The sequence below is a fragment of the Anguilla anguilla genome, chromosome 18 (assembly GCF_013347855.1).
Source record: "Anguilla anguilla isolate fAngAng1 chromosome 18, fAngAng1.pri, whole genome shotgun sequence".
Classification (NCBI taxonomy): domain Eukaryota; kingdom Metazoa; phylum Chordata; class Actinopteri; order Anguilliformes; family Anguillidae; genus Anguilla; species Anguilla anguilla.
In genome coordinates, this window is record NC_049218.1 from 24,867,821 (window position 1) to 24,892,515 (window position 24,695).

General features: G+C 49.8%; 1 protein-coding gene across 1 annotated transcript in view; it reads right to left on the bottom strand.

The window, feature by feature from the left end:
• The window catches only part of lmbrd1 (LMBR1 domain containing 1), an 80,441-nt gene that overhangs the window by 31,389 nt on the left and 24,357 nt on the right, over window positions 1-24,695 (bottom strand). The window contains exons 5-9 of the mRNA XM_035400760.1: window positions 23,889-23,956; window positions 19,520-19,608; window positions 13,479-13,552; window positions 6,247-6,372; window positions 5,142-5,294 (exon numbers count right to left, since the gene is read on the bottom strand). Of these exons, the coding sequence (XP_035256651.1) occupies window positions 5,142-5,294; window positions 6,247-6,372; window positions 13,479-13,552; window positions 19,520-19,608; window positions 23,889-23,956 (510 nt within the window). The remainder of the gene's footprint in view (window positions 1-5,141; window positions 5,295-6,246; window positions 6,373-13,478; window positions 13,553-19,519; window positions 19,609-23,888; window positions 23,957-24,695) is intronic.

The window sequence follows — 24,695 nt, forward strand, 5'->3', positions numbered from 1 at the left end:
CCCCAGAACATACCACAGAGAGGGCTCAGACCAATGGCCACATACTGCAGAACACACAAAGACACTGTGTCAGCCCCAGCAAGAACAGCGACTCCAAACTGATCTCAGAACAGCTCCCAGCACTGGCCTCCCTCACAGGACGGCTTCAGTAAAACTGATCCCAGAACATTCCCCGACGCGGAGACAGCCCCAACAGGACAGAGCCACTGAACTGATCCAATAACAGCTCCCAGAGAGGACAGTGCAGATATATCTGCGTGAGCTAATTGTCACTATTAAATGATGTTCCGCCACTGCTCCTGTGCTGTTCCATTAGGCAGCTGATTAGGTGTGATTAAAGTCATCCGGCATGAACTGTTCCGGATTGAGCAGAGCCCAGTTTCACCGCGACGGCCGGGTTTGGACCAAGCGGCCAGGTTCCAGAGACTGGGGGTTTATGGGAAGGCTGCACCTCATGCACATGAGTTCTGGTACTGGTGTGCTGTGTTCAGACACTAGAGTTCTGGTACTGGTGTGCTGTGTTCAGACACTAGAGTACTAGTACTGGTGTGCTGTGTTCAGACACTAGAGAACTGGTACTGGTGTGCTGTGTTCAGACACTAGAGTACTAGTACTGGTGTGCTGTGTTCAGACACTAGAGAACTGGTACTGGTGTGCTGTGTTCAGACACTAGAGTACTAGTACTGCTGCGCTGTCTTAGGTACGAGATCACTCACTTGTTCCTCTGTGGATTCAATCCACAAAGGTACATGTAATAACTGCAGACAGCCATGTTCTGTGTCATCAGTGTATTTCTATTAGAGGTGCAGAATGGCGCACGACTCCCCAGAAGTTACTGCAGGCTGGCGTCTGTAACATGCGCGGTGCGGTCAGAGTGAGCGTCACGAGAAACGCAGGCTAATTACATTAGCCAGCGCACCGCAGGGGGGCAGGGGGGCGGGCCCCTGAATCACCAGCCAGACTGGAAAACGATGGCAGACGCGTTCACTCACGTGAGTTCAGCAAGGAAGCTCGGAACTCTGTCTAGATGAGTGGATCTTCGCCTCACAACGGCATAAAAATGCTGTTTGAGAAACAGCCAATCATAACTAGTGGGACAGAAAGAAATTTTAACCAATTCTATGGCAGCGACCAACGCTGTCATGGTCAGTGAAATAAGTCAATAAGCAATTAGCTGTACAAACAACGGAACTGAACAGCTCACGTCATGAAGTAGTTATCTAATTAGTACTAACTGCATAGGCTTTAAATACACTTTGCTTTGTTTCCACTGTGGTGACATTGTGACAGTGTTTTCATCCTTTTCCATCTTTGTTTCAATAAAGCCATCAGATTCCATCAATATTACTGGCAACGCATGCTTTGCAGGTTCACACCAGAAACATGTTAGGGTTGGGGTCTTTTTTGGAGGAACAATCAGGTAGTGTACAGTACGCATGCACATCCTGGAGAGGGATTACATCACTTTACAAGCTGCTTTAGAGTTACTTGGTGTATTTTCTTTGGACCATGAACTCCCAAATGTCCCTTAACCAGTCACTGAAAAAGTGGCAAGTCATCAGAAACGTGTAAACATCTAAAATATCCTCCACTGCACATAAAATCAAAAACATACAGTAAAACCGAAACAATATAAAAATCTCCGTAAAGTGAACCATAAAGTTTAATATCTGGTACTACTGTCCATTGTATTATAGCACTTATAGCATTTTCACTGTTATTTGTACTTGGTGCTCTTTGGACACATTAAACGAAATGCCTGGCAAAGAAACAAATGTTATTCATATGTAAAGCGGTCCTTAAATGGATCGTAGTCTCATAACCCCCTCCTTGCCGTACCACCCCAGATTCGCGGCGTGCACAGTACGCTTCGCGTAGGCGTCGTTGCCCCTGGCGGTCTCCGCAGCGTCGGCCGCGGCGTGACTCTGGGCGTGTTAGCGCACTGCTAAGCGCAGAGGGAAACCAGTGCTGAGCTGCTCCGTAGGGGGGGGGGGGGGGGGGGGTTTGGGGCACGCTGACTGGGAGGATCCAGAGGTGGGGAGAGAGCGCGCGCGGCGTCGCATGCTACGTCACGCTGCGCTAAGGCTGCATTCACACCAGATCAGGCAATGCGGCACCTTGCCGCAGGGTCGAGCGGCGGTGTGGGCGTGTCACTACGTGGCCCATTTGTGTGACGTCGTGTTGTGAACTTTAACCACACCCCCTCCATTTCCTGTCCGCTAACTCAAAAAAAAAAAAAAAAAAAAGGACAAAAACGCAAACCGAAGGAAGCTTCTTGCTGTCGTTATTTTGCAGTGTAGACTGCCAGTCAGACGCAGACGTCGAAGCTGGGTACACAAAATAAACCAAGCGAGGACACAACTGGGAGAGTATCATCGTTTGGTCCATGAACTCCATAGTGCTAGGTACTAACATGCAAGAACTGCTAAATAGCGAACCTTTTACACAGCTTAATTCCGACGTTCGGAATTGATATTTAGCTAGTAGCCTAACTATTGTTTCGGTACTCGTCCCGTTACCCGGTACTGTCAAATCACCATGACGATAATAAAATCAAATCTTAGGAAATGAATCGCGTCAGTAATTCATCTGACAGTTGCTCGGTAAACAGCGGACCGCTACATGGTAATTTAAACAAACTTACGTGACTGGCCACTGCAGCGTGACGTCGGGTTGCGTTCCGGCAAAAGTTGATTCTGGTTCAACTTTCTTGCCGCAGGCCGCTGCGTTTTTTCTCGGCACACCAAGCGGTCAACCACAGCCGCAGCCCAAACGCACTACCCCCATTCAAATGAATGGGAAGACTGCCGCTTTTGCCGCACAACCCTGCGGCAAGCTCATCTGGTGTGAATCCAGCCTAACGGAAACCAGCCGCCATCTCATCACTGCGCACAGGGACTCTAGGGGCTGTCATTAGCGCAGGCTGGTAGCATGGCGGCTTTACCAGGAGCTATCGATCCTGTAGGTTTTCATTTCAACCCTAATTTGGTGCACCTGACTCTACTAAAGAGCAGCTAAACAAGATCTCTAGGTGTGGAATTGCTTTGTTGGGCTGGAGTGAAAACCTATAGGACGCTAGATCTCCAGGAACAGGGTTGGTTGCCACTGCTGTAGACTGTGGGGCTGTGGCTACAAGGGCTCGTCCCATGAGGTGTGGCTACAGGACCAAGTGTGGGCCTTGCGCTCATAAAAAAGGGGTGTGGGCCTTGGGCAGTTTAACACTTCAGTGAGTTGTCCTGCTGACCAAAATTACTGATTCTCCTATTGACGTCCCTGTGTTTGTTTTATTTAATACATTAATATCACTCGACTGGACGTACGAGTGTGTGTCCTAGAAAAACAAACGTGAATTCTTACTCAGACAAAAAAAAACAAACAACAAAAGCATTGTGATTTACAATTTCTGGAGTACAGGGCAAAATTCGGGGAAGATGCTTTGACCGGCCACCCTGGCTGGCACGAAACCCCCTACATTTATCAAAACTGCATCGCTGCGCTCTTTCTCCAAAACGCACAAATCTACACCCAAACCAGCCCAGCCCTCTGTACAATTCAGGTCACCAGTCTCACAGGCTCACTGCGGCCTGGTTCTCATAACAAAATTAATAACAATACCACCGTTAAACTCCTGAATTCATTCATAAGCGTTTCACCTCAGACTGAAGGGTATTAACCGGGAAAAATGAAGACGGCGATCCAGGACTTAAGTAGAAAATTAGCGCCTGGCTTGTGAGCGCTGGAGCATGAACGTGAAGTAATGGAACTTCACAGGGCCGACGTCTATGAGTCCATAAGCTTTATGGTAATGCAAGGCCGCCGTATAGGCGGTCACGGAAAATTCCGGATTTAAAAAAAAAAAAAAAAAACTAAAAAAAGAGGGCTGGGAAATTGGCTGAGGGGAGTTGGCGCGGGAACAAAAACTCGATTCGAGCGGCGCTTCGGAGTCGCCGCGTTGAAACGAATCGAATTCGCGCCCGCGCCGCGGACCGCGTTACGAACCCTGAGGACGGGGTGTTCCCAGAGAAACGCGTCAGAGTAACCAGCGCGCGCGGAGAGGCTAACCTACCGATACGCAGCGCGACGGAGCGCCCTTTTAAACCGCCGAAGAACGGCTGAATCCACCCTGGCGCGCATTAGCTAAACAGACCAAGCTGGAGGACAGAGGGGAGAAAAAAAAAACAAAACAAAGATGATAGATCGCAGCTGTATATAAAGATATTCAGACGGTGCGGGCGCCGCAGAGGGAGAACGCAGCTGCGACGTCTTCGGAATTAAAAACGGAGACGGAGACGGGGTATCCGCACCGGTGAGGATTCAGGCGTGACACCTGGGCCCCCGCGTCGTGACTGCCTGCAATAAATCGGGCGGGTTCCGGCTTCACCGACTGGAAGTTTTACAAAAGAAAAAATAATAATAAAAATGACGATGACGTGCCTGATGACCGCTCGCTAACCGCCGGCGCGTCGTTCGATGCGGTGCGCCGACGTGCAGTTTCGGCAACCGAGAGACCGCGGGTCAATGAGGCGGAGATCTAACTGCCGGACTCTCCGCTCCGGAGCTCGAGGGCCGGTCCTTTTGTCGGCTGTGCAAATCTTCAAAAAAAAAATCAATCGCTCGAGCGCAACTCGCTGGACACGCGCGGGGGCACTTCACCCCCGCTTCGAGAGGGGCTGCGGCCCTTCAGAATGATCACCGGCGTATTCTGCGCCCTTCCCCCGGTACGCCCGTCCATTGGTATTCCCCGGGTCCGTCCGGCCCCTCAGTACGGTGCGCGCGTGCCTGCCCGGCCTCAACATTCCACAGGTACGCCTGCTCCTGCCCTGCTTGATATTCCACAGGTACACTTTTCCCTCGATATTCCACAGGTATAGATTCTGTCTACAAGACTACAGCACACATTCCAAACGTAAGACTTGTATAAATGCATAAATGTAACTTGAATATAACTTATGCAGAAACATGAATAGTACATACATGAATATAACTTATACAGAAACATGAATAGTACATGCATGAATATAACTTATACAGAAACATGAATAGTACATGCATGAATATAACTTATACAGAAACATGAATAGTACATGCATGAATATAACTTATACAGAAACATGAATAGTACATGCATGAATACCGCTCACCTTCACTGGGCGCAGGGCTCCGCCCACCCTGGTGCAGCAGCTCTTCTCCACCACCTCCAGGTGGCGCTCCCGGCGATGCAGCACCCGCAGCTTGGCCTCCAGGTCCTGCAGGGTCCGCCTGTCCCGTGAGGAGAGGGGTCTACCGTCCTCGCACTGCGGCCCAAAAACACGAAGAGAGACGTGGAAGCACACGGATGACCGAGAGAGGGGGCAGAGCCTAGCACAGGGATTACTTTCACAGGGGGCGGAGTCTAGCACAGGGATTACTTTCACTGGGGGCGGAGTCTAGCACAGGGATGACCGTGAGAGGGGGCGGAGCCAGTGCCTCTTCGTCTGCAGTACCAACGTGCCCGTTAAAAGAGAGCCGCAATGTCTACTGTGACAGGAAGAACTGGGTAACAACAGTGATCTGGATTTTATCAACAACCGTCCTTTTCTCAACAACCGCCCTTTTTGGTTTCTTTGAAATATAAATAAGGGGAGTTCATTCTGAAGAGTTGTGAACATGGCACACTGTTTGATAAAAAAAGTTAAAGACAAATTAGGAGCTGGCCCCATAGTATCTTAGTCTTGGCCTCCATCTTGGCTCTGCGGCACAGCCAGTTTCTTTGGCAGGGCTGGTGAGATGAGAAGCCAGAGAAACGGCGTCTCTCTCAGCTCTGTGGCCCAGACCTCAGCCAGACGAGACCCAGCTGCTTCCTCACAGTCACGTCCAGGATGTATGGATTACAGCTGTATTCTCCCAGGGCTATAATCTATACATCCTGTACTGATAAATAATTCATAGCTTTTTAAATGAACGCTGCCATGTGACTTGGCAATGGGACTGAATGCAATGCCAGCGTATTCAGGTTCACTGTGACAAGATAGCCCTGACTGTCAGATGAGAAATATCAGATACATAAGCAAAATAGGTGTTATCACTTAGCCTAACAACTACACAGCATCCAGCACTTAGTCAAGCTTGGTCTTGAAAACTTCAAGCGTCTTCAGCATTTATTTAAACGTCTCACACTGGCCTTAACAGCCAATCAGAGAAGCCGGGTGGAGTAGCCCGCAGTGTTATAGAGACTTGCCATTGGACAGGAGAGATGGTGAAACAGACCTTGGATTTGAGCTTCTCGATCTGGTGCTCCACCTCCTCCATGTCCTCGCAGTTCTCCAGCCGCTCGTAGGCCACGCTGCGCGTGCCCTTGATCAGGTTCAGCGGGAGCACGGACATCCCGTACGCCTGCAAAACACAGCCAACAGAGCGCTAAAGAGAGGACCACTACTACAGGAAAACAGCATGTTTATACACAGGGTAAAGAGGACCACTGCTACAGGAAAACAGCATGTTTACACAGACTAAAGAGGACCACTGCTACAGGAAAACAGCATGTTTACAGACAGGCTAAAGCGGACCGCTACTACAGGGAAACAGCACGTTTACACACAGGCTAAAGAGGACCACTGCTACAGGAAAACAGCATGTTTACACAGACTAAAGAGGACCACTGCTACAGGAAAACAGCACATTTATACACAGGCTAAAGAGGACCACTGCTACAGGAAAACAGCATGTTTACACAGACTAAAGAGGACCACTACTACAGGGAAACAGCACGTTTACACACAGGCTAAAGAGGACCACTGCTACAGGAAAACAGCATGTTTATACACAGGCTAAAGAGGACCACTACTACAGGAAAACAGCATGTTTATACACAGGCTAAAGAGGACCACTACTACAGGGAAACATCACATCTACGCACAGGCTAAAGAGGACCACTACTACAGGAAAACAGCATGTTTACACACAGGCTAAAGAGGACCACTACTACAGGAAAACAGCATGTTTATACACAGGCTAAAGAGGACCACTACTACAGGGAAACAGCATGTTTACACACAGGCTAAAGAGGACCACTACTACAGGAAAACAGCATGTTTACACACAGGCTAAAGAGGACCACTACTACAGGAAAACAGCATGTTTACACACAGGCTAAAGAGGACCACTACTACAGGAAAACAGCATGTTTACACACAGACTAAAGAGGACCACTGCTACAGGAAAACAGCATGTTTATACACAGGCTAAAGCGGACCCCGCAGCTACAGGGAAACAGCACGTTTACACAGACTAAAGAGGACCACTACTACAGGAAAACAGCACATTTATACAGGTTAAGAAAGACAACTATACACTTGAGGTAACTATACACACCTACGTACAGCCGAGCTCACATGCTCCTCTCTCTCTCTCTCTCTCTCTCTCTCACACACACACAGGCAATAAAATTCTTGATACCCACAAAACTCAGCACACATACACTCACGTGGATATTCACACACACACACACACACACACACACACACATACACAATGTGCACGTCTTTGGAAACAAAGCATAATGACATACCGACACCAAAAGAGCTGATTTGCTTGCCTGCAGGCACGCTTGTTGTTAAGACCAGATGTACAGACTATAATTGTCCATCCACAAAGTACTTATTCCTGATCACACTCCGAGGACCACCATTTTGACTGCGGACCCGAGATCTCACAGACGCAGCCTAACAGTGCCCCCTTGTGGCCGCGGGGGATCCCGACCGACCGACCGACTCGGAGCGCACCGGACGCTTCCGGGCCGTCTGCAAATGACCGCTCCGGCGACCGCGCGAACGCATTCCACAAAAAATGTAAAAATTCTTTTAAAATAAAAATATTTCGTAGGGCGGCTTTACAAATGCCACAGCACGGCTCCTTTTAAAAATAAATATATATTTTTAAAAAAACTCGGGGCCCATCGATAGCCATTTCCTCTCCGGAGGGAGAGGGCCGCCGTGCGATGGAGCGGCGCGCTTTCTCTGTCGCCCGCGATATGAGCCGCTTGAACTTTAATTAAAAGCGAGGGCCATCTCCAATACCTGCGCGGGGGCCGATCGATGCCGAGCGAGGGCGAGCGAGGGGCGAGCGAGGGCCGGCCGCTCCTGCCTCCGCGACTCTCTCTCTCCGGAGCGGGGGAGAGCGAGGAGACAATAAAACGGGAACGCGTTCGGAGCCACCACCTCCGCCCCGCAGACGGACCCCGGACTTCTGTCTGGCTTCGCTTGCCTGAAATTGCGGTTTTTGTCTTTTCTTTCTTTTCTTTGGAACGGACCGGGGCGCGGTGTGTACGCGCAGGGGGGTCGGGCGGGCCGCAGGTCGGCTCTGCCGTGATTGGTCTCTGCTCAGGGTTCCAGCGGACCCGGCGCCCTGCAGCCAATCACGGGGGCAGTGTTTGGGCCCGGACCACGTCCTGGATACCGAGCACGTCCCCAGAATGAAGAGAGCTCCTCCCTGGATTCACCATTCCCATACAGGGGTAAGCTTTTCTAAAAAGGGCGGGGCTTCAGTGGAGACCTGTAGACCACCGGAAGCACTCGAACGGACCGCCCCCAGGAAGGAGTGGGCATTCGAGCCAAACAGCACGGCAATCAGAGACAGACACCGCTACAGGCTCTGGGCCAAAACCACCCCCTTTATCTGCAACGCCACCCTAACCGATCTAACCGTAAAACGGACCGCAGGGAAACGGGCCTATTTTTCACTCCTTCGCCTCCCGAGCGGAGAGTTGGGACCCGGTCCCGCCCGCGGGTTCGACTCCAGCCCTGCCAGCTCTCAAAAGGACCGTTACGTGGCAACACCCACGTTTAATAAAGACCCCTCTCTCCCAATTTTTAAAAACGTAATAAACGCATAGCAAATAAACGACAAACGGGACCGCGGACGGTCCGCGGCGGCCGCGCTTCGGGCCGGGAGCGACCGGGCCGTTATCTCGCAGAGAAAACACGCCGCCGCGGCGCGGCTTGGCACGCCAAATCTGAGTCCATTACGACAGACATACAGCACACCCCCACAGCGCAGAGCAGACATACAGCACAAACGCACAGAGCAGAGCAGACATACAGCACAAACGCACAGAGCAGAGCAGACATACAGCACAAACGCACAGAGCAGAGCAGACATACAGCACAAACGCACAGAGCAGAGCAGACATACAGCACAAACGCACAGCGCAGAGCAGACATACAGCACAAACGCACAGCGCAGAGCAGACATACAGCACAAACGCACAGCGCAGAGCAGACATACAGCACAAACGCACAGCGCAGAGCAGGCATACAGCACAAACGCACAACGCAGAAACCACTAAAAGGAGACCGTTTTTTTATTTTATTTATTTATGTTTTTTAAAAGAAGATAAGCTCTTCCCAGATTCTCAGTGGTGGTTGCCTGGAAGCAACAGAGATGATTTCGAGCGCATAAATTCGACAGGAAACCGCACATTTTCACTCCTCCGACTCCATGGGCCCTTCAGTGGAATAACCGCCGTGCTCCGACAGTGATTTAACGAAGAGGGAGAAAAACCGCGGTATATTTAGCAGTTTTTTCCCCCCAAATGTATGTGTTGCAAATGCGCAGCTGAAAATTACAACGAATGCCTGTGTTAAAAAAAAAGATTTAGACTGAGATTACAACCAGACGACCGCAGCACAGCGCTAGCTAGCAACGGATTATCGGCACTGATACGGGGTGCCAATGGTTTCTTATCAAAAAAACACAAGAGCAAGAGAGATGGAAGGAACCCGGGCCCTCCATTAACATTTCCTTAATTAGCATTTAACCCGATTTTTATCCGCTTAGTTTCACTGCGGTCTTCAGCAGCTACTGTACGACCGAAACGACCAGAGTTGAACTGCACAACGGGTAATAGGTTTAAAAGGGTATAATTTAAGTGAGAGCATTCTTGGCATTTTGTATTTTAAATGACGGTTTTCAGGTCTGTTATTAAGCATTGTATTTATTTATTAAAACGGAGGCCCTGTAATAGCTTCTGCACCAATTTATTATGACAAAGAACAAATCTGATCTGCTTTTTGTGTTTCTACAATTATGCATAACTATTGTGAGTCACTGCAGCCAGCTTACATAAGTGTATCTATATTGTTATATATATATATATATGTATATATCATTTTTTTTTTGTAGTCTATTTATTTAACAGGTGACTGTGGACTATAGTTGAGCTATATGCCTGATGCAACAAGTGCTAGTTTGACATTTACGTGCGTGCGTTTATTTTCTCGACCGATTTTTCCGCAGGACGTTCGGTGAGGACGAATAAACAGGAAAATTATTTTGTTTACTTGCCGCTGCACACATAAGCCCCTCTCCTCCCTCCCTCCCTCCCTCCCTCCCTCCTCCTCCCCCCCAGCTCTTGGTCTGCTCCCCCAAGCCAGCAGGTGTATTTTCGCATTAGCCAGTTCCCGCGACGACATCGCACCCCCCCCCAGGGGAAATGGCGCGTGACATTTTATGAAGTTATCGGTCGCGGGGGCCCGCCAGAGTCGGGTCAGGGCAGAGAAAAGGTTGATTACAGAATGACCTCTAGGGGGTTTCGGCTGTACCGCAAATACTAACAACTGCTCCCACACTGGAAGCACAGACCGGTCGGCTAATGCGCCTTTTCTTTCTCTTTTTTTCTTCTTGAGTATCCTGCATTGACTTCTGGGTACGGGGTAATGCCATCTGCGGGCCCCGGAAAGGCCGTCGGGTGCGAGGATAACGCCGCCGTCTCGGACGATAAAAAGGCTTAAGGGTCCGAGGAAGCGGTTCTAAGCCAGACCGAAAATATTTATTTTACGAGCCAGCCTTAGGTAGCAATATCTCCAGGGATCTGGCTGGGTACTGGACCTGGGTCAAAAGACGCCATCTTTTCCCCCGGTGTGGCTCAGCTACAATGCCGAAATCTCTCTCTTCGCAATGCCCTTGTGTTTCTCAATCAATCAATTAATTGTTCTCTCATTTCATTTAATACAGTGTTCCCTTTAACAACGGAAGCTGCGCAGAGCTCTTCGGAGAGCGGACTGCATATAAATATACGTGATTAATAGCAGAGGATACCAGGATGTATAAAGGAGAGAGGAAGGAACTAAGAGCGATCGCTGGAAGCAATGGAGCGTTCAAACTGTCCCGGTGGGGGGGGGGGAGGTCCTGTTGCTCACAATTCTTAAAAAACTTTAATCAGCAGACTCTGAGGGCCAAATAAAAGAGTACTGCAGGTCTTCAGGCTGACTGCTAACAAAATAAAAAAAAAGAAGGGAATGAGAAGCCTGTGTTTTTACGACAGAGGAATGCTGGGAGTCGGCCAGATTGATTCCGCCTCCCGCACGTCGTGTCATTTTGAGCAGGACAGCCGTCGTTTCCCTGCTGCCTGCCTGCCTGTCTGTCTGGAGTGACATCATCGCGCGCCGCGGCGCGTTTAGCGCCGCGCGGCATTCCCGTTTGCCCGCGCGCGGGCTGCCCGCGCGTTTGCCGGACGGTTTGCGCCGTCGTAGCGGTGGGTTTGTCGAACGCCCCGCGCCTCGGGCACACGATCGCGCCCACCGCCGTTAAAAACGCATCGGACGACGGGCGACGCGTGACGGATTCTCAACCGCACGGCGCGTTCTGCCCGGCTAAACCATGCTGCCGGGAAATTGCGGCGTGCGTTTCTATTTGAAGCGCGCGTACGTGTGCTCGCGGTGGCCTGCGTACGGCTGGTCGCCGCTTTAGCCCCCGGTGTGAATGGGGCCTGATTGGTCACGCCCACACCGGGGGCCGGTGATGAATCCTCCTGCAGCGGGGGGGGGGGGGGGGGGGGGGGGGATAGCACGCTGGCGGGCGCGGAAAGGGGAACCTGTCACTTAGACTCCATTAGGTTAATGGCACCGGGGACGCCGTGATGAATCGCACCCTCGTTCGTAAAAACCCCGGCGAAAAATGCTCTCTCTCCTTTAATAAAAGGGAGAGCGAAAATTTAAACAGGCAAGGGAGTAAGGGGAGAGAGAGATGGAGAGGGAGTGAGAAAGACAGAGAGAGAGAGTGAGTGAGTGAGTGAGAGAGAAAGAGAGAGTGTGACAGTGAGTGAGTGAGTGAGTGAGTGAGACAGTGAGTAAGAATGAGTGAGTGAGTGAGAGAAAGTGGCAGAGAGAGAGTGAGACACAGATTAAGAATGAGTGAGTGCGTGAGAGAAAGTGGCAGAGAGAGAGTGACAGACAGTGAGTGAGCGAGACAGAGTGAGTGAGAGAGAATGAGTTAGCGAGTGACAGAAAGAGAGAGAGAAAGAGAGAGTGTGAGTCGGTCTGTTGACTTGCAGTTGGCCTGCTGACTTCTTTCCATTGACTAAGGCTACGCACCAAAGGAGACACATCAAAAACACAAAGACTCCTTTAAGAGCACGTAATTCCGTAGGATGCTTCCACAAGAACCCCAAACAGCGAGGGGTCAGCCAGAGGTCACAGTGCTGGTGCGGCTGAAACCCTGTTTAATTAATAATTATCCGAAGAACGAGCTGAGCGTTGGGCAGTCAGGGGAACCGCAGGAGCTGGAGGAACAGAAGAACCCTATACGCCCAACCCCCCCATACCGACCCCCCCACCCTCGCCCTCCTATCAACTTCACCTTCCCGTGAGAGATTGTTTTCCACTAACAAAGCCGTGAACTAAACTCACACCCGCAAAGTTTCAATTCGACCGGCCCGTCTTTTCTTTTCCACAGCCCTGAAAGAGTTCTCCCCGTAGCCGTCCGCTACCCGGGCCACCGCGAGGAACGGCGGTGAGAAATCAGCGACGCGGCGGAGCGTGACGGCGCGGTCAATTTCTCTTATCCGAGGGGAGGAGACGGCGACGGCATGCTGAGGGAATCAAAACGCGGGCGTGTGTTAATGGCCCGGCCGCGTCGGGGTGCGTATATATAGGGAACGATTACAGGAGGTGGAGGGAGCGCGCATTCATCATCGCCGGGGGCCCCCCGCTCTCACAGGTGAGCGTCGGCTCTGCGGGACACCGACCGGAGGGACGCCCGTGAGCTCGTTTGGCCCAAAAACCGCATTAACGCTGAAAATCTGAGCACCGCCACGCCGCACCTCTTCTCCATGATCTCACGTCGATATGTTGAAATCGCACGTCAAAAAAAACTACATTATTTCACCAAGTACTTTTGACAAAATAAGTATAATCTTGCTTCGTCTAGTTAGTGTTACCTCCCATAACTTTGCACGCAACATAAAAACTGTACAGCTTGTAGATTATTCCCTCCTTAAATTTATGAAGGTGTCACCAACATATCGCTATCTATGCTAGCGCATACCCTAGCATGCGTAGGACTAGCTTATGCTAGTGTTTGAAAGTGCGAGCACAGAAGAATACGGGTGTTGTTCCTTTAAGCCAGGCGTACGGGAACCTGCACCGGGACAGGTTACGGCTCTACTGAGCATGTGCAAGCCGGCCGACGCCCAGCCAGTAAGAGTGTAGTGTTCTCTCACTCACCGTGTAGGTGATCACTGCCAGCATGCCCACCAAGGTCAGGGAGCTGATGGAGAAGGACAGGGCAGCCAGTCCATCTGCAGGATGTGGGGAGGTCAAGACGAGGGGGAGGGGGGGAGGGGGGGGGGGGGGGGGGCAGAGAGGAAGGGGCCCATGGGGGAAAGGGAGGGACAGAGACGAACAGTTTAAAAAATGAAGGCGATTACCAAATCCGCACATCCATCCATCCATCCATCGATTATCCAACCCGCTTATCCTGGTCAGGGCCGCGGGAGGTGTTGGCGCCTATACCAGCATGCATTGGGTGAGAGGCAAGAATACATACACTCTGGACAGTTCACTAGTTCATCAAATCAAACACATCCTGGAACGCGTAGTCCATATTATTAATCATGGACAACATTATCGTCCTAATGTTTGAGCTTGCACTGCCCCCTAATTTGACTTAGCATAGGTTAGGTCAGAATAATGTTCACTGTGTGAACTGGACTTTGTGTTCTTGGCTATTAATAACTGTACAAAATGAGTTTTGTACCTTACTGAACCTGTGTGTTGTAGTTGTTCCAATGACCGTGATATTATCACTTTTGTACGTCGCTTTGGATAAAAGCATCTGCTAAATGAATGTAATGTAATGTAATTAAGGCCTCGAAAAATGTTTCTAAGATTCAAAACATCTAAAAAAAATAACCTATGCACCACAGTATTATTACAGTCAGAAATATTAATAAGTGAAAATCAGTTCTGCGATCCATTGAATAATGGAGGAAACTACTTACAAATTGGCCCCAAAAGACACAGGAAACCATTTTGATTATTTCAGTGAAGGGAATGTCAGGAGCAAGCAGTGGATAAAGATTATCAAATGAGTAGATAAGGATTACCAATACCCGTGGCCTAGCCCCACATCACTGAGGGAAATCAGGAAATCAAGAAAACCATGGCTTAAGGGCTCAGCCAAAGAGCAGCATTCCTGGCTGTTCTTCTGTCACCTGGAACCACCAGATTAATCCACCAATCAATAGCAGCGGGGATCAACCAGGCCTGTAATAATAAGAGTGACCCGTGGAAGCAGTAGCATGAAGGTTGCCTGTAGTTTGTAGAGACGTTCTTCTTCAACTTCCTTAGTAAGCCAAAAAAGTATTCTTCCATAGCCCCAGACATCCAAAATTATAGAAGGTCACATCCATTACACTATAGACATTTAGCAGACTCTGTTATCCAGAGCGACTTACACAACTTTCACATAGTATTTAGATCACATCCATTTATACAGCTGGATATATATTGAAGCAGAGCAGGTTAAGTACCTTGCTCAAGGGTACAACGGCAATGTTATATTACACCACCATCCCACATCTATAATATGTGCATGATGCATAGATAGCTTGCAGCCCCTGTGTACTCCATACAGAAAAACTACACTACGAACTGTGCACTATAACAAGAAGGTAAATAAAACTTAAATACATCATTACTAGTTGGCTTTATGACTAATTTCACCAATTTATAGAATGGGCAGAATGTAACCCAATTAACTAACATGGGTCAATCCTCTATGGATCAACATGGGGTAGGTGAGGGAGAGACAGAAACGCACTTTGAGAAACAGCAAGTTAAAAGTTCAAAATCTTAATGTGAATGAAGCATCCTTATTCTAGAAAAAGAAATAACTTCTTTTTAAGGCGTGTTATGATTCAGAGGACCAAATTTAATTTGTGTCCACAAAATGGACAAGGCATGCGGGGGTGTAGAACACACTCACAATGACTCAAATGAGACTTTCCATTCATCTACACATTCTCAGAGAAAAAACAGGAAGCAGATTGCGTAGACTCTTTTGTGAAAACTCTCATTTAATAGTGTAGTTTCGTCACTAATTGCGACCACTCAAAATTAATTGCATTCTCTGTGTAAAAATTTCAGCAAATTGGTTGCACATTTTTGCGGAACGAGACTTGCAAAAAAAACCCCAAAAAAAAACAATATGCTGTCGCAATTTATTCATTGAGGATCTCCCCCAAAAACAGCAAATTCCATCAACTTGGTGAAGGCTTATTGGCTAGTTCCTCTAGCAATGTCCCGAGACAAAAAATTTGAAGAAGAAAAAGGTAAACACGCCCAAAGTCACTTCAAAGGAAATACAGAAACCCTTTAAGGCAGACAAGAAACCAAAGGTGATTTCTTTCCTCCGGACTTCATCTCTACTTCTGACAAAAAAAAGCCGTTTTGTGTTGACGGCTGAGAACAGAATTACCGTTTGAGCGAGAGCACATTCCCCGCGCGAGCTTCAACGTTCATTATGGAGGGGTGAGCTCGCGGGAGACGGCGGGAGAGCCGGCGCGCTCCTGCACGCCTCGCAAAGCGCTCTGCGTACGAACGCCGCACAGAAGCAGAGAGGCCGACGAGCGCCGCCTGCGCGGTTCGCTGAGGAGATTTTCCGGGGATTAGACGGAGGGAACGCCGACTGTTATCGAAGACGCCGAGCGCGTCTGCAGACTCGGTTTTCCGTGAAGCGGGGAGACGGCCCTCGTTTCACCGTGCGCACCGTAGCGCGTCTGGCTAGCGCGTCCGGCTAGCGCATCCAGCTAGCGCGTCAGGATACGCCAGCCGCAGCTCGCGCAAGCACCCGTCGCTAAGTTAAACAAAACCAAACCGTGACATCAACCCGCGATTTCAGGAACACGATGTGCTTGTGTTATCGAAAGCACCCCGACCTATAGAAAGCCAAAGCAAAGCTGCGTAAAACAAGCGCGAATCCGCAACAGCTGCGACCGCACACGCGCATGCACCCATGTGCGCGTGCATCCACGCACACACCCTCACACAAACACGTGACCTCTTCTTTGGCTCACGACCAACCTTTCCACAAAATCTTGTGCAAATCTGTGAATCCATTCGGGAGGTATGCGCATTTTTGTGATAGGCCACGCCCCACGCCCCCTCTTGGTAAATCGGCCTTGAAAGTTACTCAGCTCTACCTTCGCTTCGGTCATGACCAACGTCCATGCCAAATTTCAGCCTCCTGGGGCGAAAACTGTGACCGCTACGGGGTGGGACACTTTTGCGGACCAACCGACCAACCAACCGACCAAACGACAGACAGAGCTATAGAGCTGCGGTTGCAGCTAATAATCAGCGAAATCGCCAGTGAATTGGTGGCGCGTACAGCCTCCCGCAGGTCCATATCAAGCCTACTGAGAAGCAGGAAGTTAGCGATGCGAGTGATATTCATAAAAGATGTAATAATTGCAGTATGTGCATTTGATTAGGATGTTCAAAAAGGCAAATGTTGCCATCCAAATGTATGGTGACGATTACCAGTAGAGCGCCAAACTTCACTGCTAAGCCCCCCAAAGCAATTCATTAATGAGTTTCAAAGCAATTAATTAATAATCAAGTCTTTGTTTCTTCCATCGCCAGAAACATGCAGCAATTTTCATTCAGAGGAGCCCACACTCTCTTGACGTAGCTTCATAATTCAGAGGACCACACAGCCAACGTAGCATTACGATTCCCATAGTGCTCAACATGACAATTTAGTCACTTCTCCACTAGATGCAGCATTGCGATTCAGAAGATCCTACGCTCAATGTAGCATTATGATACAGCAGGCCTGTCAGGGTTTCGCAGTAGGAAGTGTTGATGTGCAGGATTATATTTCACTTAGCGAGCGTTCAAACTTCTTCCCCCGTCGCACGCATCCCTGGACTTTCTTGTGTGATCTCATTGTCGCAATAAATTTCTTCCTCCGTTGTAGCATTTTCTTTAAAAAAATGCACCAAACCTGCAGTGTAATGTGGATAAAACTGATCCAACTGAGAAAATCGTCTCTTCCTGACGTCCTACGAAGTGATGTTTTAAAAGTGCGCACTGTAGCTCACAGGAGAATTATGCGGGGAAATCACCGTAGTTTGCTAAATTAGCGAAACGGAGCTCGGATATCACGCCACAGCCGCAGCCAGGGCCCACTTGCACACTTCGCATCCAGCTGGGTTTGCAGAGAACTGCGCCGGAGGCAACTGCGTCTAAACTGCCAAGCATGACTGTGCTTTTCTCTTCCTCCACGCTCGTATTACCCACCGAACACCGCCAGACCGTGGTCCACAACAAACCAGGTAAACCAGCCTGTACTGACACCAGTGGTATTTCGTTGTAAGTTAACACAATACTTAGCTATATTTGAATGACTACATTTTTAAGGGGAAGAACATTTGAAAGACATTTTTGAGGACAAATGGCAGCCCTAAAATACAGCAGGTACTATACCGGAGATGTACTGTCGCAATTCAGAAATTAAATTGTCCTTCATTCTATCAGTAAGGGAAATCTCAAGCTGGTAATAGGAAGTTGAATCTTTAGGAGTCCCTGAGTATTTTACCAACACTGTAATAGATCCAAATTTTATTGGTACTCGTATAATATGTTTCTGTGTCTAATCTGAAATTTGGGTCGATTTATCGAGCCTTATTACATTAGGACACCCCATATCAAAATGCAATAAGCTGTACAAGCTGTTATAAGCAATCCGACAACTCAGGGCAGTGTACCTTAGCAATTTAGAGCCTGAGTGGATTTGGTATCAGTGCCGTTTTAAGCAACGATCACAAAATATATTATTCGGCTTGACAACTACGGTAATTCACCATACCCGCGGATATCGCGTGCCTATCTACAGACACACACGCGCACACACACACACACACACACACACGTGCGCACGCGTGCTTGCAAGAAGCGCGGACAGCTTCTGGTACGCTACAGAACTTACAAAAGGTATTAAGCGGAACGCGTCACACATAGCATAACTATCAACCAGCAACGAGCGCCCTAATAATATACTGGAAACAAACACGGAGGCTCTGCTGGAAAATAAGGGAACATAACATAAACACTTGACAAAAGCTAATTGTTTGCTTGCCAGCTTCTGTTTCCTGGCAACCTTTGAATATATTTTTATGGACTTAACCAGTTTTGTCATCAGAGCTGCCATTCAAACATGGCGTAAACGAATTAGGAGGTTTAATTGTCCGTTAATTGTGTGAGAGGGTTTAGTACCTTAGTAGTGGGTTTCCCATGGCACACTGTATGCTGCTGAAGATAAGAGTGCGTTCTGAATGAGCGAAATGTAACGTAATTCAGGAGTGCGTGTAGCGTATGAGCGGGTTTAGTTTCAAAAGGCGGTTTAGCGAGGGTCTGAGGGGGTATAGCGTGCAAGCTGCTTAGCTGTGAGCAGGTTTAGTGTCTTACTGTGCACAGTACTTGCGCAGGATCAGTGCTCAAGCACGTTTAGTGTGCGCGCTGGCGTGGGTTTATTGTCTGAGGAGGTTTAGTTTTGCAATCCAAGGCAGCTTCTGGCTGTTATTTTTTTTTTAAAAAAGGAAAAAAAACTGAGCAACAGCTCAGTCTCGATGAGGTGCGCGGCAGGGGCCAGAGCGGCTAACTCAGCACGGATCGTCTCGACTTCCTCTAATTAACTTATCGTATGAAAAATGACGGAAAGAGAAAAGGCGGAAAGACGAGCTCTCCTTCTCCCCCTCAGCTTTTGGCCCCAAGGGCCAACCGGGGGGTTGGTGCAGGGGCCGACGCCCAACGGCGGTGCAGCAGCCAATAGGAGGAGGGCGGGACAGCGCTGCGAGGTTGGACGGCAGGGAGGCAGGCAGACCGGACGACGGAGCTCCTGTGGGGGGGGGTGCCCAGACCGTCAGGCGCTGGGAGCAAACAGGAACATTGCGGGACGGCTCGGGGCGAGAAAGGACCCGACGGACGCCCTCGAGCACCGCCACCTCGCAGAAACGGGGGGGGGGGGGAACAGACCGAACAGACGGCAGACCCGCACGACACAAAGCCCGGGGGGATGGGACGACCCTCGACTACGCCGGCGACCTCGGACGACCCAGACGACACAGCTCTTCCCGCCAAAATAAAAAGGTCTGTGAGATGCGGGAGTCCTGCGCTAGCTAGCCACACGCCACCCTGAGCCAACAGCATCCTCGGGCCTCGCCACGGCGATGGGTCGCCGCGGTAACCGGCGCGTTACTTACGGCTGCTGCCGAGCTCCTCGAACAGGTACTGCACCTTCTCCCACTGCGTCGAGTTCTGACTGGGCGGAGCTTCAAGGGGAACAAAGGCCCTGCAACACAGAACAAAGATTCACTTCACTTATCCAAGACACCTCACTTATATGCTGGAGCAGGATAAAGATTACGCAATCAGATCCACAACAAAACAAGCAATGACAAAAATAATGCATAAAATTTCCAACCAATCAGCATAAAGGAGGATACTGAGAGACACATGGAGGGTCAGCAGATCAAGTGATCGTTTCCTAAAATCATGATTCTTTTGCAATGTTTTTTTTTTTGTAGGTCAAACTTTTTCCAAAAATAAAGAAACAACATTTATATTTGCATCATGCTCTACTACTTTTATAAATTACAGAAACGAACAGCGACACCACTCAGAGCTCCTGTCGGAACAGTTTAGCGAGCCCGCTAACGGCGTACAGAATTTCGAACGGCGAGGCAGTTGCTTAGGAAGCACCTTTACTCAATTACACATTTAAACCTTTCGCTTTGAAACGAATCCCCTTCGCCAGGGGGCCGGCCCACAATCAATGCGACACTCCTCTCCTTTTTCCCCACGTCGCTTTAAAACACACTGAATCGGTAGTAAAAAAAAAAACACGGGTCGGACGGCTTTCTGTTTTTCATAATTGCCATCGATTTCCGGGCCTCGTAATAAAATATGGGACTTAAAATAAAAGGAGGGACATAAAACTGCAATCCCTCTCACCTAAAAAATAAAAATGCTGCTGGTACCAAACGTAAGGAGGCCGTGGCGTGCATTCTAATTTCGTACATTTTTACCCACAAACACACTTCTGCCCCCTAAAATTTATCCCTTTTCTGTGACCTATAACCAGACACCACTGGCATCCGATGTACCAGCGATGTACAGCATTGTAACCGACATCCAATACTCTGATAGCCTGTGTCCTGTACTTTAGTTCCTTCCCTGTTTAAAAGGGACAGTCCAGGTCATTCATTTGTACTGCTTTGCAGTTTTTCTATCAGTATAAAATTTCCACTAAATATTGATTTATTTGTTTGTTGCTTTTAATGTCTACCCAAATATGTCCGCTTGATTTAAATGTTCAGGCGCGCTAAATCAATACAACGGGTCGGGTAACTTTATGCTTTTCACAATTTCCATCGATTTCCGCCCCTAAATAAAATCCAGCCGAAGGAAGGACTTAGAACTTTAATCCCTCTCGTCTAAAAATAAAAAATGCTTGTGTTACAAAACATAAGGACGCCGGAGTGCGAATCCACCTTTTTCCACAAACACATTTATATCCCCCCGTATCCTCAATGTGATAAAAACGATACTGACGTACAGTAATTAATTTATTCACCTTTTTCTGAGCCATGCTACATTTAGCGACCACTGGCGTCCAGTGTAACCATGGTGCACAGCATTGCAACCGACACCCTGATAACCAGGAAGGGTACAGGAGGCAGGCGAATTAATCTGAAGACCAGCATCGCCACAGGTGAACAAAGTGACCATCTGTTCACCTTACAAGCCCCAAACACACACCCCCCCCTCCCCCCCCGTCCTCCACCCCTAACAAGGGGCAAAAAAAAAAAGTTCAGTTGTATTGTAATGATTCTTATTTCCATAACCAAAAAAAAAAGAAACCAGCCAAGGTTTTTTCCAATCCAAGGGCACTTCCAAACACTAATTATTTTGTTTCATTAGGTTGATTCTCCTCGAGGCCTTGTTCTTAAATTACTTTTGGACTTTAATTAAATGGATCGGCGAGTGCCATTTTGTTCACGCGAAACGCCAATTACCACGGCATTTGTTATGCTCGGCGCGTCCGTCGGCCAGGAGACGGATTGAGACGTTGTTTATCAGGCGGGGTTTCGTTTTTACAGCCGTAGAGCCGCGGGACGAGAAACGCATCAATCAGACACGCGGCCCATCCGCGAGCGTGTCCGTCAAACCGGCCCAGGGCACCGTGACCGGACCAGGGCGAACCCGGAGGACCAACGAGACTGGAAGAGGAAGCTGGTGGGCGGGCCTACGCTGCTTGTTGTACAGGTAGACGGCCCAATGGGATGGCTGTCTCCAGCTCCAGCTCCAGCTCCTTGAAGGCACCAGCGGTTTCTGATTACCTTATCTGGCACGGTGCAAGACCCAGCAAACTGATTTTACTGGAAATAATTAGGAAGAAAAACATTTTGGGGCCTTTCCAACACTTAAATATTTACTTACCACAATGAAAACCAGCGTCAATGAAGCAAAAAATCCGAAGGAAAATATGTACAGTATCTGCCAGCTGAGGGTACTTAACATCGACGCTTTCAATTAATAAACAGAGCGTTAAAACCGCGTAATGTAAAGTACATCTCAAAGTACACACCGCTCAAACTGTTCATCACACAATAAACAGCCTCGCTCTCCAAAGCTTTCTCAGCCAGAACACGGTAATCTTCAAACTTCAAAATGGAAAATCTTTCTCCCCTCATTTTTGTCAGGAACCTATGGGCCTTGCTCAGGGACCTCCAGACCCCAGTCTATGCCCAGGCCCCGAGCCTATCTCAGACGCAAAGACGTCTGCTTGACTTCAACGTTTTGGCACTTCACTGGAGTAGTCTTTTAAAGGTGCAGAGAAGAGAGTAAGAAAGTTTTATTTATTCATTTATTTGTTTATGTACTCACTCATTTATTTACTTACTTACTCACTAACTCACTAACTTACTCAGTTACTCGCTTACTTGTTTACTTACTCGCTATTTATACATTCCCGAAGTCTCTCTGCATCACACAGTGCAGTACAACAGGTGTACTGCCATCCCACAGGATCAGGAGGGATTAGAGGTCAGGGACCCCGTGAAGCTTCACAGCCGATTCCGGTCCCATCACGGGCCCACGGCGAGAAAACAAAAGGCCGTGTACCAACCATGTGGGGTCTGAACGAGCGGCGCACACACGTCCTGAGGTCAAAAAAAATAAAATAAAGAACCGAGGACAAAAGGCTGGGACGCCGCGACGTATCGACGGCACGGGACCGGCGTCTCGCACGAAGGAGCGAGCGGCGGCGGCTTCGTTTTCCGAACGCGGAACGGGGAAGCGGGATTGCTTCTGTCGCGGAAGAGCGCTCCCCCCCCCCTCCCCCCCCCCCTCCCCACCCCCGCCTCCCCGCGGCGAGGGGCAGCGCGTGGCGCGACCTCGGCCATTCTTCCCCCCCCGCGCCCCCATTTAACGGCTGAGAGCACAGTAAATTACACCCGCCGGGCCGCCGGCGTGCCTGTGTCGCCGTCGCCGCGGCGACCAGAAATCCATTATTCGGTTACACCGAGCGAGCGGAGCTCCGCACAGACTGCGTAAACCTGCGGGGGAACGGAACAAAAGCCCGGCCACGTATCAGAGGACCCGGGCACGGAGACGTCTGTCCCGACACTCAACCTGAGTGGGGCGGGAGGGAGGGAGTTTGGTGGGGGGGAGGGGGGGGGGTTAGGGGGGTGGGGAGTGGGTGTGGTATGAGACACAGCGCAGCGGTTCGGGCTGCTATGGCCACAGTGGCTAGCGCTCAACTGGACCGCTGCAAAGACTGTTCTAGAAAAGGGAGACAGCGGACTGACCGAAAAGCCAAAACCCGGTCACGACTCAAATACAGTGGGGGGGAAAAAAGAAAAAAAAAACAGTCACAACCTCAGAAGTCTGCAGGGTCACCATGAGGTCGGAGGTCACGGGCTCTCTCCCCCCACAAGTCCTCGTTCTGTAGTCCAGACGAGGCTTTCCATTATGAACACGGAGGAGCGGGTTTCGTACGCGCCTGAACTTAAACAAAACCAAAATCGAAACCCAACGTACTGGACAGCAGGCCCCCCGCTGAGCGCAGCAGTGTTAGGAAACAGCACGTAAACGCGCACACAGAGCCCCCTGCCGCGCTACATCAACAGGCCTCCAGCAGGGAAGCGCAGTCAGCCCTAATAAGAGTCCTCCTCGTTTGTAGCGCAGGGCGCTAGCGGCTTCGGCGCAGGAGCCCCTGTGAAGCGCTATGGGGAGCGGCCGGGGGGGGGTGGGGAGGAAGGGGAGGCTGGGTAAGCGGGGCTCGTGGGTACTCCGCCCGGCACCCGCTCGCGCTCTCCGGAGGTTCCAGCGCTTCAGTCCGAGCCCCCCCTGTCCTCCCGCGCGATTGGCCCGTCACACCGCTGTGTTTCAGAGCGAGAGCGGACATTTTGTAAAAGGACCGTGGGTAATTCGGGCTCTGCGGCGGGCGACCGGGCGTGGGCGGAAAGAGGAGACGGGGTTTCCTGGCGGAGCGCGACCCGTTAAGGGGGCATGGCGACGCGTCGCGTTCCACGTGCGTGCGGGGCGCCCGTCGGACCTGCTACTCACCCAATCAGGAGCAGCGCGGAGCACACGATGAGGAAGCCCGCTGTGTACTTGAGTGCGTTCTTCACTTGCTGTAATGAGGGAGGAAATGAAAGAGCACTTAATCAGAGCTGAGATAAAACCACATTCATCTCACATGCAGCACCGCAGTGAGGGAGACTGAGAGCAGCACAGTCTACAGCAGCACAGTCTAGAGCGGCACAATCTACAGGAGCACAGTCTACAGCAGCACAGTCTAGAGCGGCACAATCTACAGGAGCACAGTCTACAGCAGCACAGTCTAGAGCGGCACAGTCTCTGAGCAGCACAGTCTAGGGTGGCACAGTTTCTGAGCAGCACAGTTTAGAGAAGCACAGTCTATGAGTAGCACAGTCTAGGGTGGCACAGTCTCTGAAAGGCACAGTCTAGAGCACCACAGTCTCTGAGCAGCACAGTTTAGAGAAGCACAGTCTATGAGTAGCACAGTCTATAGCAGCTTAGTTTCTGAGAGCAGCACAGTCTAGAGCAGCAGCTTCTGAGAGCAGCACAGTCTAGAGCAGCAGTTTCTGAGAGCAGCACAGTCTAGAGCAGCAGTTTCTGAGAGCAGCACAGTCAAGAGCAGCAGTTTCTGAGAGCAGCACAGTCTCAGAGCAGCACAGTCTACAGCAGCTCAGTTTCTGAGAGCAGCACAGTCTAGAGCAGCAGTTTCTGAGCAGTGCAGTCTCTGTTCACTCGGAGAGAAAACACTGTTTCTGGAAGCTAGTCATGCCAACTGCAAGAGAAAGTGCTTCTGTCAGCTCAAAACCAAAAGAAAAAGTTCAATCAGTATAG